Source organism: Trichomonas vaginalis, chromosome V (assembly GCF_026262505.1).
Source record: "Trichomonas vaginalis G3 chromosome V, whole genome shotgun sequence".
NCBI classification, from domain to species: Eukaryota; Parabasalia; order Trichomonadida; family Trichomonadidae; genus Trichomonas; species Trichomonas vaginalis.
In genome coordinates, this window is record NC_067207.1 from 5,750,754 (window position 1) to 5,768,875 (window position 18,122).

Sequence of the window (18,122 nt, forward strand, 5' to 3'; positions counted from 1 at the left end):
ATTTAATGTACAATCCAATATTAATATCAAATATCTATTTACCTTTATCTTATTAGCACATTTCATAGCCATAAATTAAAATCGAATATGAAATAATCTACCGATGAATTGATTAATCCCATTTCGACTTAAAAGTCATATATAAAGGTGGATACTAACAGTTATTCATGATTATAAGTTATTTATTAGTTTACAAATATTAAAAAAAAATTAAATTAATTTTAAATTATTTTTATAACAAACAAAAAACTAAAAAAAATTAGTATAACCAAGTTATTGTATTTGGTCTACATACATGTTGTACAAAGTATCTTCAACGTTCATCATGTTCAAGTTGTAAGACTTGATAGAGAACTCCTCGAGTTTAGTGTTCAAAACTGAGAGAAGTTCTGCAACTTTGTCGTCGACAGGAATGAGGACTGTGTCTTCGTGGATGTCATCGACAGAAGCGTTAGGGAACCATCCTTTGACGAACTCCGCCAGTTTGTTGATCTTTGTGTCGTCCTCATTTTCGCCATCGAAGATCGCTGTGAGTCTGTAACCGCAGTTGTACTGAGTTCGCAGTTTAAGTGGCTGACCGTCGAAGATGATTTTTCCGTCGTTCAGAACGATCAGTCTGTTTGAGATTGTCTCTGCCTCTTCGATCATGTGGGAAGAAAGCAGACAAGTCGTGTTAGATGTAGAGATGGCCTTCCACACTGTGTGTCTCGATGAAACGTCGACGCCGGCTGTAGGCTCGTCCAGGATGACGATTTCTGGGTTTCCGATGAATGCCATCGCAAGACAAAGTTTCCTCTTTGTGCCACCGGAAAGGTTGTCTGCCTTAGAGTAAAGGTAGTTTGTGAGGTCGAAGTTGCAGCAGATACGGTCGATCTCTGACTTGATCTCCTCCTTAGGAACACCGCGGATACTTCCAAACAGACGCAAGTTCTCGAAAACGGTCTGTTTCCCGAAGAAAACGGAATCCTGGAAGCAGACACCGACGCTGACGTCCAATTCCCTGAATCCAAATGTGTGGCGTTGGCCGTGAAGGAACAGAGAACCGCCATCGCTGTCGATGCAACCGGAGATGATGTTAAGAAGAGTGCTCTTTCCTGATGAGTAAGGACCGATGAAGACAACAACTTCGCCGCTGCTGACACTGAATGAGACGTCATCCAATGCGCAGATTCGGTGGATCCTGTTGAAGTGCTTAGTAAGGTGCTCTGCTTGGATGAAGGAATCACTGGGGTCGTGTGAAATCTTCTGACGACCGGAGAAAAGAAGTTTCCACCGAGTTAATGAGAAAAGATTTCGGATTCCAATAGGAGGAGAGCCGGATTTTCGTGGAAGAAGAAGGTAAAGAATGATGTAGACAAACAGGAAGACAAAACATGAGCCTCCCATGATGGAAATGAGTTTAAGAATAGGAATTCTGAAGAAAAATTCCATTGAATAATGAAATGGAATATGGTAATAAGTTGCGAACAGATATTCTTTGATAAATTGAGTTGTGGCATAAACAGGGAAAATGCAAAGCCATGTATTATGGTTTTTGTAAAATTTATAAGAATCTATAAATTTCAGATCGACAAAAAAGCTAAATACTGGTAATATTAGTGTTCCGTAGACAATGGATTGCAATATATTCCTTTGTAATTTTGTTTTTGAAAGAGTTATTAAAGAACATAAAAAATAAGTGGAAAGATGCATCATAAATACGAAAACTAAGAGCGTTGGGTATGCACTCTTATTTATATCTGCATTCACCCGTAAGACAAATAATAAAATCGAGTCTAATATTGTTTTGATAATTAAAGTAATAAAATCCCATGTAAAATACGAAAGCAATATGGTAATTTCATTCACACCCGAAATAGATAGAAGATTGAACATGTTGCCCTCATGCAATTTAAAAATTTCGTTAATGCTCATAATAAACGAGGAAAGAGCACCAAAATATAAAAGATAAGAAACCATATAACCAGTAATATCGTCATATTGGTCGTCATCTTATATAAATAATATCTTGACGATTATTCAAAAAATTATTAGCATGGCTGAGAAAGCAAGTAATAAGTTCTGACTTTTCAAGCGAGTCTTTAGTAGTATACATGCTTGCTATTAATTTTGAATTGTTAAATGAATCTATTGTGATTAAATCTCCGTCAATTGCTTTTTTGTAGTCTGATTTATTGTATATAATAACATTTTTGAATTTCTGAAATTTCCTTGTGAAATCTAAATCTGGATAAAGTGTTTGGCCATCTAAAAATTTAGAACATTGACTGGAATCAAAATTACGAGATTTTAAATCAAATTTGCTAAATTGCTCACCAAATGCTAAATATACTAGGATTAAAAGAGATGATAATAGTGATAAGATTAGAAATAAAAAAAATAGGCAACCTGATCTTTTATGGAGATGTTGCATACGAAAAAGTGCTTTGTACATAGTCCATTGACTTATGGAATGATTTTGTGGAGTTGGAGAAAGAAATGATTCATTGATTAAGGGTGCACCCGTATGTACGTTTATTTGAGAGGAGGAGGATTACCCTCTCAATTTTGAGGGATTCGTTAGTTTATTTTCTCGATGAATATGCAATAAAATTTGATTTTTACCTTATCAATATACTTCATATAATATACACATAGGGTTGTTAAAAATATCAAAAATTAGCGTTTTGAAGACACCATGGTGTCTTATAATTTTTCCTTCCTTATTGGCGTGTAGAAATAAATGCGCCAATAGATTGAAGAAGAAGAATTGTTTTTCTCTTAATAAACTTTAATCCTTTTGATATAAGAATATTAAAAACATTAATATAATTTCGATTTCGGAAATTAAATTTCCAAATTTTTTGTCGATTTCGGAAATAACAGGATCCCGCATCCAACACGCAACAACAAAACACAAAACACACTTTTTGGTTCTTTCATCGTTTTAATCGTAATTTATGTAATAGATGATTTGGATAAATTTTACAAAAATAGAACCTATATTATATTCTTTTCAAAGATTCTTGCAAATCATCAAAAATAATTGTATTTTAAAAAACGATCAAATTATCCTTTCATTATTTTAAACTTAAATTAGTTTTTATGATTGACTAAAGCAATCATATTTATTCATCATTAAATAAATAAAAAATAATATTTGAGAGTTATTTCAAAAAAAAACACATTGAATTTATTAATTTGTCTCAATTTCAGTATTATAAATTTTTATAATTTCAATATTTTGAAATACACTTTTTAATATTTCAATATTTATGATATTTCAATGTATTAAGTGGTCTCAAATTGAGCTTCTCAAATATAAGTTGGCCTATTCAAATAATAAAATTAAATAATATTTAAAATAATAAATAAAAGTGATTGAGGTCATAGCAAAACGGCTGTTTCAGTCATTAATTCTTAAAAATAAAAAGGGTAAAAACTAAATAAAATGGGTAAAATTCAATAGTGTCTGTGCTATCGTTCAATTTGAAGGTGTCTTTTGAAACCGCAAGACATATTGAATTTTTGAATAGTGTATTATGGTTTGACAGACACCAATGAAAAAAATAAAATGATATTTATTTTAAATATATAAGATCCTTATATAAAATATAAATATTTTATCGTTTTATTTTCTTGTTTTAGAAATGTTTTTTATTGAAAAATCAATAAAACTAACTCCAAAATAAAATTTTTGATTTAAAGACACTATGATGACACCAGGCAAATCTTCCAAGACACCTATCGTCGGGAATCTAACAACCCTATATACACATGTTCATGTAAAAACTTTTTTCCAAAATCCTCAGGAATTAAGGGATTTTTGAATTTTAAGAATTTTTTTCGAATTTTTTCGAAAAAAAAATATTTTCAGAACAGCCTTAACGGCTAAGATTTAGGAACAATGTTAAGTATCAAAAAGAAAGGAGGTCTGATATAGACAACATATATCGTTGAAGGTTGAAAAAATCTCTAATATTTGAGCCTAAAATTTCAAATTTTAATTTTTTGAAAAAAAAAGGCCACCCGTATGTACGTTTATTTGAGAGGAGGAGGATTATATTTTTGAAAGGGTGAAACATTATGAATATGTTAATTATATAATAATATGTATTATTATAAAAAAGAAAAAATAAAGCACGTTAAAATTTTTCTTTCATGATTTTTTACAAAATCTACTTAGAATTATGCAAAATATGACTAAATAATTATAAATTTCAAGTTAAATTTTAATTTTGATAAATAATTTAAATTTCAAAATATCAAGTTCAGTTCGACTATGTATGTAGTAATTCCTCAATAAAGTGCCAAAACCCTATTAAAATATATGAACATTTTCAACATTTTAACGTTTTTATTTAAAAATTTGATGGAATATGAGCTTCAAACAATTATTATGTAAATAAAAATAATTAAATATATGTATTTATTCGTATTACAACCGTAGTAAGTCGATTCTTCCTTTCTTCTACTGAGATTTGAATTTGATTTCGAATTGTAAAGAGATTCAAAGGGAAAATACTAGCGGATAAAAACTACCTCCATGAAAGGGTCATAATGGAGTTAAGTTGTATTTTTTGATATTTTTTGCTTTTCGAGCCGAAATAGGTAGCCAAGATAATGCATAAAAATAAGGTTGTAAATTCTGAAGTTTACATGATCCTCTCGTGTGCACCCTTAATGCCGATGATTTATTTTGAATAATTCTCAATTAGAACTAATCAGCTTTAAAACTTATAAATTTTGAAAGATTTGAAATGAGCAACAAAGTTCATGGATTTCCTGACATTTAAAAAATCAAAGATTTTTTTATTCATTTTACCTTTGTAAAGAAAAAAAATAGAAAAAATAAAATGACGGGCAAAGTAATAACATTTAAACAGAATCAACCACCAGAATTCTCAACCCATCGCGTATTTGAGAATAATGGTGCAATGTCACTCGATGAATTCATTAAAAAGCAATTAGATTCAACGATTATTGATATCCCTCCAGGAACTTACACTATTCAAGCTAGAATAACACAATCCATGCATTTAAGAGGCACAGAAGGTGTTATTTTTGTAGGGACTGGAAGAGATGACGTTATAGTTTCAACCTCAAAATATTTAATTGTTGAAAATATTCATTTTGATCAGAAAGGTGTTAATAAAGGCAGTGCAATTCGCATCAACAGTGGCTACACACGTGTTATTAACTGCGTTTTAGAAGGAAACTCCACTTTATTAAATCCAATCATCCACAACAACGGTACTCTTGAATGTTATTCCAGCAAATTAATCGGATCGAACTTAGCATGCTTACTACTTGATCCAAAGAGTAGTGCATACTGCGAAAGGTGCTTTATTGGAAAATCAAATCAAAACGGCATCACGTGTAAGACTCAATCAAGCCTTTTCATCAACCAGACGAGAGTTACGAATAACCAAACCATGGGTATCCTTATTCAGGACTATTCCACAGGTATTATTTTGAATTCCATCATTTCCAACAATAAATTTACAGGTATACAAGCTAATATGAACGAACTCGTAATCATAAAGAACTCTAAAGTATCAGATAACAATACTTTCGGTCTAGAAATCAAGCAAGGAAATGTTATCGCAATTCAATCGACAATTATCAATAATGATCGCGGAGCAGTCATTTGCGCTGTAAAGTCTACATTTAAGTCTCAACAATGCAAGTACGGAAACAGTCCTCAAGGCCAAATTGTTCATTTAAAGGAATCTACAGTTGAATTAGACCATGATGAGATCTTTGGAACAGCTGCTGCAGCAGGTATCGCAATCGACAACGTTTTTGGCTTCACAGGCTCGAATTTGAAGGTTCATGATGTCCAAGCTTCAGGAATTATAGCAATCGGCAAGAATAAGGTCAATTTATTCAATTCTGAGATAGAAAAGACCAAATACAATGGTTTTGAGATGAAAGGTGGCGAAATGCAACTCAAAAATGTCAAATTCGCCCAAATTGGCAACATCGCTCTCAATTTCGCCGGAGCTCCAACAGGTGTTTTCGATGGATGCATATTTACGCACAATTGCAACGATTTACAGCTTGCTGGAGGAAATCTTCAGTTTATTAATTCGACATTTGAATATGCGACAAAAGCTTCGACACTTTTACAGAAAACAGCGAAAACTACATTTGAAAACTGCAATTTCAATGCGGTTTGCGAAGCTCTTGTTGCTATTTACGATCAAAATACAGAATCTTCTTTCACAAACTGCGATTTCATAGCAGGAGGTGATGTTGCTGTTCATATTGCATCGAATGCAGCTGCTACATTTACTCATTGCCACGGATTATTTAGTCCTCGACCTGATATCACGCAATCGAGGAAGACTCCTGAAGGAAAAGGCTTCATGGTCGATCAGTCAGCAGCTACGTTCAATAATTGCGACATTTCTTCGTTCATGTCTGCGATTTATTTCGCAAATGGCGCAAAAGGCGACGTTGAGTACTGTACGATCTCAAATACATTGGCCGATGGACTTAAAGTACAAGATAACAACACATATGTTAAGATTAGCAACACATCTTTCTCATCAATCAAGAAATATTCACTTTTTGCTAGTAAATACTCGAAAGTCGAATGCGATAAGTGCACATTCCGCGGTGGCCAGATCAATGTCGTATCAACAATGGATTCTAGTATTGAATTAAATGCATGCGAAATTACCGCCAGCGTTTCAGGCGAATCTACACTTGCAACAAAAAGAGGAAGCCTTACATTCACAGATTGCGTCATTTCAGATGAATCTGTCCTTGGAATTAAGGCTATTGAAAATTCAAGCATAACTGCCATCAAAACTAATATATTCCGATGCTCAATGCTCGGCATATTCCTTTCCCAGGGCAGTTCTTTGCTCGCTGAATTCTCTTCTTTCGATTCAAACGGAAATTACGGAATTGCCATGCAGGATTCTTGCAAAGCAACAGTGAGAAACTGCGCATTTACTAACCACAATACAGCTGCCATTTTGAATTCGAATTCAGAGCTCGTAAACAGCGACAATCAGTTTGTTGACAACCCACAATCTATACAGGAAGCATAATAAAATTATTATTATAAGCGTAATTTTTACTAACATATCTTTTTTTCTGAAATGAGCTTTTATTAAAAAAATATCTCAAAAAAATTTCTTGATTTGGTAAGAAATTGTCATGAATTTGATTAATACTGATCAGAAAACATTTAATTCTTAGTTTAACATGAACAAATTTAATACATAATATCCAAAATATCTAATATTAATATTAATGAACTCATGTACTGTGAAATTAAACTTTTTGGACACAAATAAGCTAATGTCTTGTTTAAAATCTCTTATTACAGTATATGTTAATTAATTCTAAATATATTTCTTTGAGGGATTAAATTTTTCATAGCATATTAGAATACCATTCGTGTTTTATATATAAGTATCATCTAATAGCAGCTCGGTCTTAATAAATTACATTCCAAATATTTCCGGTGGTTATGTAACAGATTGTTTTCATGAAATATGAAATTGATAGACTTCATCAACAATAAGAATACCGAGAAAATGAGATGAAACTCGATAGTTCAAAATGGCCGAAAAGACGTTTATCAAAATTCCTGGAAAATGAGGCCAATAATCACTGACCTCATGAATTTTGATAAAGAAATAGATATTTCAAAGCGTATTGAAGATGCACTCGTTTACACACACGGAAATACACTCGTTATTACAAGTATTCAAAATGCTAATCGCGCTATGAGTGGTCTTCAACACTTCAAATACAGCCACTCCTCCAAAATAAAGAATTTCTGCGGCATATGCCTTGATGGCACAATCCAAAATGAGGCTCTTCCAGAAAAAGATGAGCTTCAAGCTGGTATCCATCCAGAGACATGCATTTTATTCCAAGATGCATCAGGAAAATTTGGTGTTTATGACAATGGACACCTTTTCTGCTGCTCTGTTTTCAGTTACCCTAACATGAGCGATGTTGTTGCTTTTGCTGGCTCAATTTCTACACCAAACAAATTTGCTGTCCTTCATAAGTCAGCATTACACATTTGCAAACTCAAATTGAATGCTTACGAAGAAATTGGAAGTTATCCTGTCGCAGCATCAAATATTATCGCTTTTGAAAATGGATATTTACTTCAGAAGAGCGACACGCTCGTCTACTTCGAAAACGGACAATTCAAGGACTACTTTAAGTCAACTTCGACTGTCTGCCCACAAATTACAGATTTCAAAGTTGACAATGGTCGTGTTGTCGTTGTTTCCGTATCAGGCGAGAAGTGCATCATGTCTATTATTGGATCCAAACCTATTGGCCTTCTCAAATGGCGTCATGGATTTTGGGATTTCCATGATGATTGGATTGTTGCACATTTAAAGGGCGATCTTCTTGCAATTATTAGCGCTGATAATCCAGATGTTAGACAAGTCGTAAATCTCGGCGAGTTTGGAGATAAGACAACTAATATTGTTTCTGGTGCTGATCGCTATGGCGAGAAGTATACAATTACACTCATGAAGCGATCTGGCATCGCATTCATGAATGTTCCATATGCTATTTTGACTGGCCAAGCTGCTGTCGAAGGTGGACCGGAAAATGCTAAGGTTGCAAACTTCCGTTCTGGTGGAACAAAGGTTAAAGTTCCAAGATAAATGATATTTAATTTATTTAATAAAAAATTAGAATATTAAATATGTAAATCAGAGCAAATCATTTTAATTACTAAAAAAACATTAATGATATAACCAAGTTAGTTAAAACATTATATTAAATTTAATTAAAAACCGATAGATAAATTTTTATTAATATAATTTACAACAAAACATATAAATCAATTAAAAATAATTAAAAGATAGGAAGGATCTTAGAGCATCTATGCCATTTGGACACATTTGTTTGGATGCGGATCCTTTCATTAAGAACATTTCTCCACTTTGACTGTTTGCAAGTTCTGTAATAGAAGAATCAAGTGGATTGAAATATTTTCCAGCTCTAGATCTTAGTTTCGTTAGCAAATGCGATTCTTTATATCCCAAAGAACCAATAAAAACATCTGATTGAATTAATATATTGAAACAATCTTCAAAATGCTTATATTGATGAGTAAACGGTAAAAGTGATGGTGGAATAGGATAATTCTTTGGATTCCATAAATTGATGGAGAAATTCGAATATCCTTCTGATAATCGCTTAATATTATGCATGAATGAATGCTGATCTGGTTTAAACTGTAAGGCAATTCCAATTTGATATTGATCATCTGGAAAGGTCAAATTTTTCTGTTTGAATAAAATTCGTGATAAGAAATACGTGTAATGAGTTAACATGATAGGGGGAAGTCTAGAAAATATAAAAGGGTCAAGAACCAAATCATTAGGATCAAAATTCCCTTTAAGATAAATACTCTTTTCGTTTGATTTGATTATTTTTTCAAAATTACATCTGAGACTTGAACTTGATGAGAATTTTTGATAATTTCTAGGAAGACTCTTAGATTTCAAGATGGTTTTGAATAGATATTTAGTTTTATCTGCAAAAACTAATTTTCTTTTCGTAATCAATGAAATGATGAATACTGATGATAAGGTTTGAACGAATGCTGTTGGAGATGATTTCGGAGAAATAAAAATGTATTTTGATGAATTTAACGATTGATTATACAAATCCTGAATTAGCTGTAATTCTTCACATGATACTTCTGATTCAAAATGATCACACTGAATTATACCTCGAGTAGTAAAATTTGAAGTTGCATTTTTTGTTTTGTTGAGCGAATCTATGTGTGTTTGAGTTTGCGGTAGAGAATAATGATCAATATTTTTCATTTTATGTTTGAAATATTCGTAGATAGATTTTGGAGCTTGTAAAAATGTTTCTGAAGGGTCAAAATTAGTATATTTTGATAACACTAGAGCTACTATTAAGAAAATTGCATTAATTGAAATAAAAGCGACTCCTTTTGGAATCGACTTCAATTTGCTTTCAACAAAAATGAATTTATATCATATCAAATCCTCTTTTTAACATTAGTTATTCATTACCATCATATTAGAATACAAATCTAAACATTTCATGAATGACGTTATTATTCAATCAGGTTATGTGTATAATAAGGGCAATGAAGAAATCAACGTAACACTTTTGTGTGATGGAGTAGAAGTTAGGGTTGCACATATACCTCCAAAATCTGCAAGAAAATATCCACCTGGATATAACAACGTGGAAATATCTGTAGTAGACAAATGCAATGTTAATGAAAACGAATTTAAACCATACTCAAATGACTTATGCGGCATAAATTTCAGTAAAGAGATACATAAATTGAATGTTGCAAAATTAAATTATACAATTAACGAAAAAACATATAGCATCGACATGAAACTAGAAATTAAACAATTTTTAATGTATGGTTACTTCTCTTACGAAGATGTTCATAATACAATTCGAATTGAATACGATCAATCTAAAAAGACTTCATCAGCAACACTTTATACCAGTAAATTTAAAAAAATCTGCTTATCAGGAACAATTGAATCAACAAATCAAACTTCAAAAATAATTTTGCTTTCATCAGAGAATTTAGCTGTCCATAAGTTAGAAATAGACATCGACAATGCAAATGATCAAACGCCTAATATTAATCAAAAATTATCAGGAAAATACATTGGATATTCTATTTTCGGATTAGGATACACACAAACAGATTTCGAGCTTCAATCTTATGAAAATTCATTAATACATTCATTTGGAATATTTAGATTAAGACAAACAGAAGGTTTTGGATATTTCAATCAAGAAGAAAATATTTTCATGCTAGTTTTCACAACTTCATGTCCATACACAATTCTTGTTGGAAAATTAGAAGATTACAATGAAGAAGATCAACAGAATATCGTTATTGAAGGAGAAGCGTATTTTGATCAAAGAGCTAACACATTTACCATTATGAAAGCAGACTAATAAATTCATTATACGAGAGCCTTGAAATTTCGTGAGATTATTTGTATATTTTTGATTCAAGGCTAAATTATAATTTCCTCATTTGATAATGCTTTGTTTGTTATAAAAATAAATGTTTAAACAATCTAAGATCTGAATGACTGCTCGTTGTTATGAAATACCATAAATTGCTTCAAAATTGAATAATAGCTTAGGTATGAAGTTATTTTTTATGGTTTAGAAAATATGTTTTATAGGAATCCTTCAACACCATGAATAAAATGACGATTTTTTCTAAAATATAGGAATGGAAAGTAAGTAGATAATTTTGGCATTGTATAACTCACAATAAGTAATGCATTATTGATTCATATGACATCATTAAAATCCTAATCTCAATAGTTTAAGTTTAATCTATATAAAATATTTTCTCTCAGAATAATATTTCCATATGAAGAGAGTTAATTCACTCAATGAGATTTGAACTGTTGAAAGTTCATTTTAGAACTTAATATAACGTAATTCGTAAATAGCTAATAACATTTTTTGTTTGTTTTAATTAATCAGGATTATGCACCTAGCATATAATACTTTGGTGTAATATTGGCTATATGTTGTGATTTCAATTAAAAAAAATTACGTATAGACTCAGTGCAAAAAGTTTAATTATATATCGTCAAATATATCAAAAAGAGTAAGAAGTGGAAAAAAGAGAGGCATCAGTGTGGGGTCATTAGTTTTTTGCCCCATGTGATTTGAGGAGTTGGGCTGTTTCTTTACTATTAAAATATGCTGCTTCATGAAGAGCGGTTTTTCCATATTTATTTTTTGCATTGATATTAACACCATGTGAAATAAGAAGTTCCGCCGTTTCTTTTCTATTTTTCATTGCTGCATTAAAAAGGGGTGTTTCTCCATCATTATCTTTTTCATTGACATTTGCACCATGAAAAATAAGAAGTTCGGCTGTTTCTTTACTATTAAAATATGCTGCACTATGAAGAACAGTTATTCCATCATCATTTTTTTCATTGACATTTGCACCATGTGAAATAAGAAGTTCAACTGTTTCTTTATGATCATTTTCTACTGCAATATGAAGAGCGGTCTTTCCATAAATATCTTTTTCATTGATATTTGCCCCATGTGAAATAAGAAGTTCAACTGTTTCTTTATGATCATTTTCTACTGCAATATGAAGAGCGGTCTTTCCATAAATATCTTTTTCATTGATATTTGCACCATGTGAAATAAGAAGTTCAGTTGTTTCTTTGCTATTACCAAATGCTGCACTATGAAGAACAGTTCTTCCATCATTATTTTTTGCATTGATATTTGCACCATGTGAAATAAGAAGTTCGGCTGTTTCTTTACTATTAAAATATGCTGCACTATGAAGAACAGTTATTCCATCATTATTTTTTTCATTGACATTTGCACCATGTAAAATAAGAAGTTCAACTGTTTCTTTATGATCATTTTCTACTGCAATATGAAGAGCGGTCTTTCCATCATTATCTTTTTCATTGATATTTGCACCATGTGAAATAAGAAGTTCGGCTGTTTCTTTACTATTAAAATATACTGCACTATGAAGAACAGTTCTTCCATCATTATCTTTTTCATTGATATTTGCACCATGAAAAATAAGAAGTTCGGCTGTTTCTTTACTATTAAAATATGCTGCACTATGAAGAACAGTTATTCCATCATCATTTTTTTCATTGACATTTGCACCATGTGAAATAAGAAGTTCAACTGTTTCTTTATGATCATTTTCTACTGCAATATGAAGAGCGGTCTTTCCATTATTATCTTTTTCATTGATATTTGCACCATGTGAAATAAGAAGTTCGGCTGTTTCTTTACTATTATACCATGCTGCAATATGAAGAGCAGTATCTCCATCATTATCTTTTTCATTGATATTTGCACCATTTGAAAGGAAATATTCACAAACAGATGGAATGTTGAAAATCACAGATTTAAAAAAGCATTTGTTAATATCATTTGTTTGATCGAAATAAACTAAAAAGGATTCAAGATTATTATACAATCCGCAATCAGATAAATCGATCTCTATTTTGAATTCATTCATCAAGAATGTAACAAAATCAATTTGGTGCGAAATAATTGCGTATATCATGCAATCTTCATCTGGTGTTTGATTTTTCAAACATTCACTCATGATCTCTTGATTTCCACCTAAAAATGAAAATTGAAGACATATTTCAGTTATTTCTGAGCTGAATTTCGTTCTTAAGAACTTGAAACAATCAACTGCTCCATGGTAACAACATAATTCAAGTAATGAATATCCTTCTTCAGAATATGGATATAAACTACTTTCAAGTTTTTGATCTTCATCAAATTCTTCTCTTTCAGTGAATTGGATGAATGCTTTTAGGTCATTATTCATAATTGCTCTGTAAACTGTATTTTCTGTATGAATATCCAGATTTTCTGGGTTAATTTTTTTGAAATCATCAAATTTATCTAATATAATTCCATATTCCTTATAAAACAGGAAGTCTGATATAAATTTAACCACGTTGGTCTCTGCGACATGATAATCATCAGATATAAGTTTGGCAAGAGTTAAATATGACTTTGTATAGCGATTATTATACAGAATGATATTTAAAATATCTTCCATAATCCTTTTTGGTGGGTATTTCTTTGAATCAATCAATTCTGTTTTGATCAGTTTGTAAATTGAGTTTAAATCTTCTTCATTTTCCGTTTTCAGCTGATACAATGCATTATATATATCGATGTCGTATTTAAAGATACTTCGCACCTCACTGTATTTATTTGAGTCAACGTTTTGTTCCGACATTAAAAAATTTAAAAGTCATATATATGCATTTTACCAGTTAGAATATCTTTAAAATTTATTTAGAGAAAAATTCTATGTTAAACATATGGGATAAAAAAATGAATACAAAGATTTCGGAAGTAATTTATGAATTTTGTTCTAGTTCATAGATATGAATTAAAACCTCCTGCAGATATAATATCGATGATATTAAAGTCCAAGTCGTAAGGTCTAATATACCAGAAATTACCAGAAATTCTTCAATTTTCAGAACGAAAATTTGACGAAAGAGTTCAAAAATCCAGCTTCAATCCGATATATTTTAAATGATCCATCACATCATTACCACTACCTTTATCTCCATTATATGACATTCCCCAATTAGCACCGAAATGGGGAATTACCCATCATTCGTGTTGCCCCCATGTTGCTGCAAAAAATAAAACCCGACAAGTCTGTTATGATTAAGTTGAAAATTGTTATTGCATAAAAGGGTTTAAATCTATGAAATCAGGGATTATAAATTATAAATATAGTTCAAAAAATAAAGAGAATTTAAAATTTCGTAACTACCCTCCATTTCCAGGAATTACCGTTTAAGGTTATTTTCAGACTAAATTAATTTCGTTTCTAGCCTTAATGAAGTAATATTTACAAAAAATAATAAGAAAACTTTAATTCTGATATTGTAGTAATACACATATATCAATTTGGTAGCATTTGGTGGGGGTAACGGATGCAAAATAGGATAATTTGAAATGCAAATATCTCGATGTATATGGCAACCTGAGAATTCAAATTATAACAGTTTAATAGAGACGCCTTATAGAACATTTTCATATCAGTGTTTCGGAAAAATAAAATGTTACCTTGAATATGATACAATTGAATGAACGTATCCTAACCAAATATATATATGTTGCGTTTTATTGGATGGTCTACCTTTTATATATGTTCACTTTTATATACTCGAAGATATCTTATAAAATAGAAATTTTGAACTTACACTCAAACAAGAGTTAAATTTGATATTTTTTCATCTACTTGACCTTTGCTTGTGTTGTTTCAACCTAAGATAAGCTTTATCGAATGAAATCAAAATTAAAAATTAAATATTGAGAAATTCTAGAGAGAGAGAGAGATTCATGATAAACACATTTTAGTTGGAGCACTTCATTGGAACAAAAAAATTTTATAAGTCTGGTTCAGAATTTCATAGAACCATAAAGTAAAGGTTTAAATGCCTTTTTTAATAACAAGTAGAATAAACTTTAAACAGCACATTCACATTATATATTCATGGGTGACAGAAAAAGATCAACCATATAAAATCGATCACTCAAATTGAATTAAAAGTGCCATTATACAAATGCTTTTTTATATGATTGAATAAGTCGGAAATATGCATATATCAAAAGTAATACCGATTATAGCGGTATACTTCACAACTATAGAAATATCTATACATTAACTCCCAGCACCACAAATTTTGGGTATTCAAGAATTGAATTTATTACTGATGGTGTTGTCAATAACAGTGACTGGTGCTCATATAGCACCGAAAATTCTTATCTTGAAATAATATTTAATAGTAAATACTATATAAATTTATATAGTTACACTTATGTTATTAGAGGAAGTTTTAGTAATGATTTAACGAGACCACAAGGTTGGATTGTTCAAGTATATAATGACACATCATGGATAACAATTGATACACGATCGAGCCAAAATTTTGTTTCATCAATTTATAGAAATTATGATGTTGCTAGCACTAAGATGTCATTTAACAAGTTAAAGTTCACAATGCAAGGCATGAGCACTTCTAGCACGTATCATTTCTGTTTAGTTGAATTTGATATTTTTGGAATAGTTGAATACGAAGACTATTATTGCAAAACATTAATATGCAGAACAGATATTAACTATCTGATTTACCTAACTCAATTAGGTTTCTTTTCATAAAATTTCAAACTTTAAAATATTTAGGTAAATAGTATAGGCAATATACTAACTAATGCTCATAATATTTCCTTAAATCAAGTATAGACTTTGAATTATTCAATGATTTAAGCTATTTTTTAAAAATATTCTTGAGATATAATGATTAATTAGGATTTTAATAGAAAATCCAAGATATCTAAGGAATGTGTATCAATGAAAATGCACAGTTTCATGTTCATAAAAGATTATAAATTTATATAAAAAAAAATTAAGTTAAAATAGATTGATCCTTAAAACAATGTAATAATATTTAATAAAAGCTTTGAAATAATTTGATCTTTTTAACAAATCTGTATTAAAAAAATAATAAAATCTTTTTTTTCAAACCAATAGAGCCAATTCTTATGAACTTTGAGTTTATAGCTGCTGAATTGGCTGTTGAGGTTGTTGTGGAACTTCAACATCAGCTGGTGGAGGAATATTTGTATCAATTGGCTGAGAATAGACAGATTCTTCATCAGCGTCGTCGTTTTCATCATTGGGGATATTCTCAATGTCATCAATTGTTCCTTGTACGTCATTAAACTTCATTGTCGTTGGATCTTGTTCCTGTTCTACATCATCTTCACCTGGCTTAGGTAATTCCTTGACTATCTTTCGTTGGAGCTGCTTCTTTGGCTGTTTCGTGTTCGAAAGGAAGATTGATACGACAACCATCGAAATTATAAAGATAATACCCATTTTTTTCCTGCTCCTCATGTTTTCCTTCTTCGGAATATCGTAAATAGTGTTGTCTTGCTCGAAATTCGTTGGGTTTTTAGAGATGGCAAATGCAAATCTTGAATCAACGCCTGCAGGAATGTCGCAAATGGCGTTGTTTGATGTAACATCATAACCTCTGACAATTGTGGAGTCGAATTTGCAGTAAAGTGTATCTAACTCGGAATCAGATTGGAATGTGAAAGTAATGTTCAATTTACGGCCTTTGACCGGCTCAATTCGTTCTAATTTAACGTATTCCGACTCGCAAAAAGTGCCATTACCTTTAAATCCGTACATACAGCGACATGTGTTATCTCTGTAGCATCCAGCCCATAATGAACATTTCTTGTCACATTTATAGCATCCGGATGAATCATATGGGTTGCCTTCTGGGAAAGAATCGGTACATTGGCAACTTTGGTTATCAGGAGAAAATGCGTTCGCTCCGCATATCAAATTACCATTCTTATCACGTCTGCCGAAGAATCCGAACTTGAAATTGCCAGGACCAATCATATCATCGTCATCATAAAAATCATATTGGCTTGGATCACGATAATTGTCACCCTTTAATGGATCTTGGTTTCCTTGGCTAGGGTTAGTAGTATTGGTCTCATTTACTTCTGTTTTTGTGGAATTATTTTCTGAAATATTTAATTTTGTCACGTTTTCATCCGAAACCTCTGTTTTATTGGCTATGTTGATATCTAATGCTGTTGTATTATCTTTTATGGGCTCAATTCCATGTTTTGTAAAATTATTTAATTTTCCTTCTGGTAAAGTCTTTGTATACATGGTATTATTGTTTCTAGCACTTGAACCTTCTTTTGTAGTGTTCAATTTGATATCTGATTTTGGTATTTTGTTTTCTGTTGATTCTGAAGAGGTTTCTGGTTCATCTCCTTCTTTCTCATCATTATTATTAGGGTCTTTGGCTATTATTGGGCCTTTTGAGTTGGCTTTTGTTGGTTTGAATGGTTTGTTGTTTGTAGGCATTTTGGATACACCTGTAATTTCGCCATCCTTTGTTTCAATATGTTTGTGGGTTGTTGGTGGATCTCCTATGTCGACATAACCTGGTTTTGAAACTTTTGGTCTTTTTGTGCCCATTTTATCGAAAATTTCGTCTAATGAGGCTTCTTCAAGCTTCTTGGATGTCTCTGGTTCGTTTCCGGATTTTTCTTCTGTATTTTCGGATTTTTCTATTTTTTCGTCAGGATTTAATTTATTAGTGATCCTGTTTCCAATCCTTCTATTGTCTTTATTGTGGGAAGCAATAAATTTTGATTCGGGCTCTTGTTCATCTAATTTTAATTTTTCTATAATTTTTGAGCGATCGTTTTGGTTGTGAATTAAATCATCTGATTCTTCAACGACTGACTTTTGAGTATTATGCGGTGAATTGAAAAGTTTTCGTGTTATATTTTTTCTGAAAGGATTATGATCCCTGAATTGAGGAATCCTATCTCTTCGTATGATATTCCTTTTATCGTGAGCAACGGCTCTCTCAATTGAAGAAATACTTAAGATTAAAACAAAAAGAAACATTTTAGTGTCACTTTTTACACTTGGAAAATGCATATCAATAAATTAAGCAATAACACCAAATATACGCATCTACTATTGATTTAAACTGTTTTTGATCATAATTTCAAGAATTCTGCTCATATTTTAC

At 31.2% G+C, this 18,122-nt stretch overlaps 6 protein-coding genes across 6 annotated transcripts, besides 1 other annotated feature; 3 read left to right on the plus strand and 3 right to left on the minus strand.

Annotated features, from left to right (window-relative positions):
* Positions 1 to 268: 268 nt before the first annotated feature.
* TVAGG3_0284780 (ATPase activity, coupled to transmembrane movement of substances) lies at positions 269 to 2,562 on the minus strand (the record flags this gene model as incomplete). The annotated part of the gene is made up of 1 exon (XM_001316900.2): positions 274 to 1,431. The coding sequence occupies one exon, from the start codon at positions 1,429 to 1,431 to the stop codon at positions 274 to 276; it is 1,158 nt and encodes a 385-aa protein (XP_001316935.1).
* Positions 2,563 to 3,748: 1,186 nt separating this feature from the next.
* Positions 3,749 to 4,659: a mobile genetic element.
* A 176-nt stretch (positions 4,660 to 4,835) lies between these two features.
* TVAGG3_0284800 (F-box only protein family) lies at positions 4,836 to 7,043 on the plus strand (the record flags this gene model as incomplete). Its single annotated transcript, XM_001316901.1, has 1 exon — positions 4,836 to 7,043. One exon carries the CDS (start codon positions 4,836 to 4,838, stop codon positions 7,041 to 7,043), a length of 2,208 nt encoding a protein of 735 aa, XP_001316936.1.
* Positions 7,044 to 7,580: 537 nt separating this feature from the next.
* TVAGG3_0284810 (uncharacterized protein) lies at positions 7,581 to 8,682 on the plus strand (the record flags this gene model as incomplete). The annotated part of the gene is made up of 1 exon (XM_001316902.2): positions 7,596 to 8,636. The coding sequence occupies one exon, from the start codon at positions 7,596 to 7,598 to the stop codon at positions 8,634 to 8,636; it is 1,041 nt and encodes a 346-aa protein (XP_001316937.1).
* Positions 8,683 to 10,056: 1,374 nt separating this feature from the next.
* On the plus strand, positions 10,057 to 10,944 carry TVAGG3_0284820 (uncharacterized protein; the record flags this gene model as incomplete). Its single annotated transcript, XM_001316903.1, has 1 exon — positions 10,057 to 10,944. One exon carries the CDS (start codon positions 10,057 to 10,059, stop codon positions 10,942 to 10,944), a length of 888 nt encoding a protein of 295 aa, XP_001316938.1.
* Positions 10,945 to 11,587: 643 nt separating this feature from the next.
* On the minus strand, positions 11,588 to 13,762 carry TVAGG3_0284830 (myotrophin family; the record flags this gene model as incomplete). Its single annotated transcript, XM_001316904.1, has 1 exon — positions 11,657 to 13,762. The coding sequence occupies one exon, from the start codon at positions 13,760 to 13,762 to the stop codon at positions 11,657 to 11,659; it is 2,106 nt and encodes a 701-aa protein (XP_001316939.1).
* A 2,212-nt stretch (positions 13,763 to 15,974) lies between these two features.
* On the minus strand, positions 15,975 to 18,058 carry TVAGG3_0284840 (uncharacterized protein; the record flags this gene model as incomplete). The annotated part of the gene is made up of 1 exon (XM_001316905.1): positions 16,103 to 17,995. The coding sequence occupies one exon, from the start codon at positions 17,993 to 17,995 to the stop codon at positions 16,103 to 16,105; it is 1,893 nt and encodes a 630-aa protein (XP_001316940.1).
* Between the last annotated feature and the right edge of the window lie 64 nt (positions 18,059 to 18,122).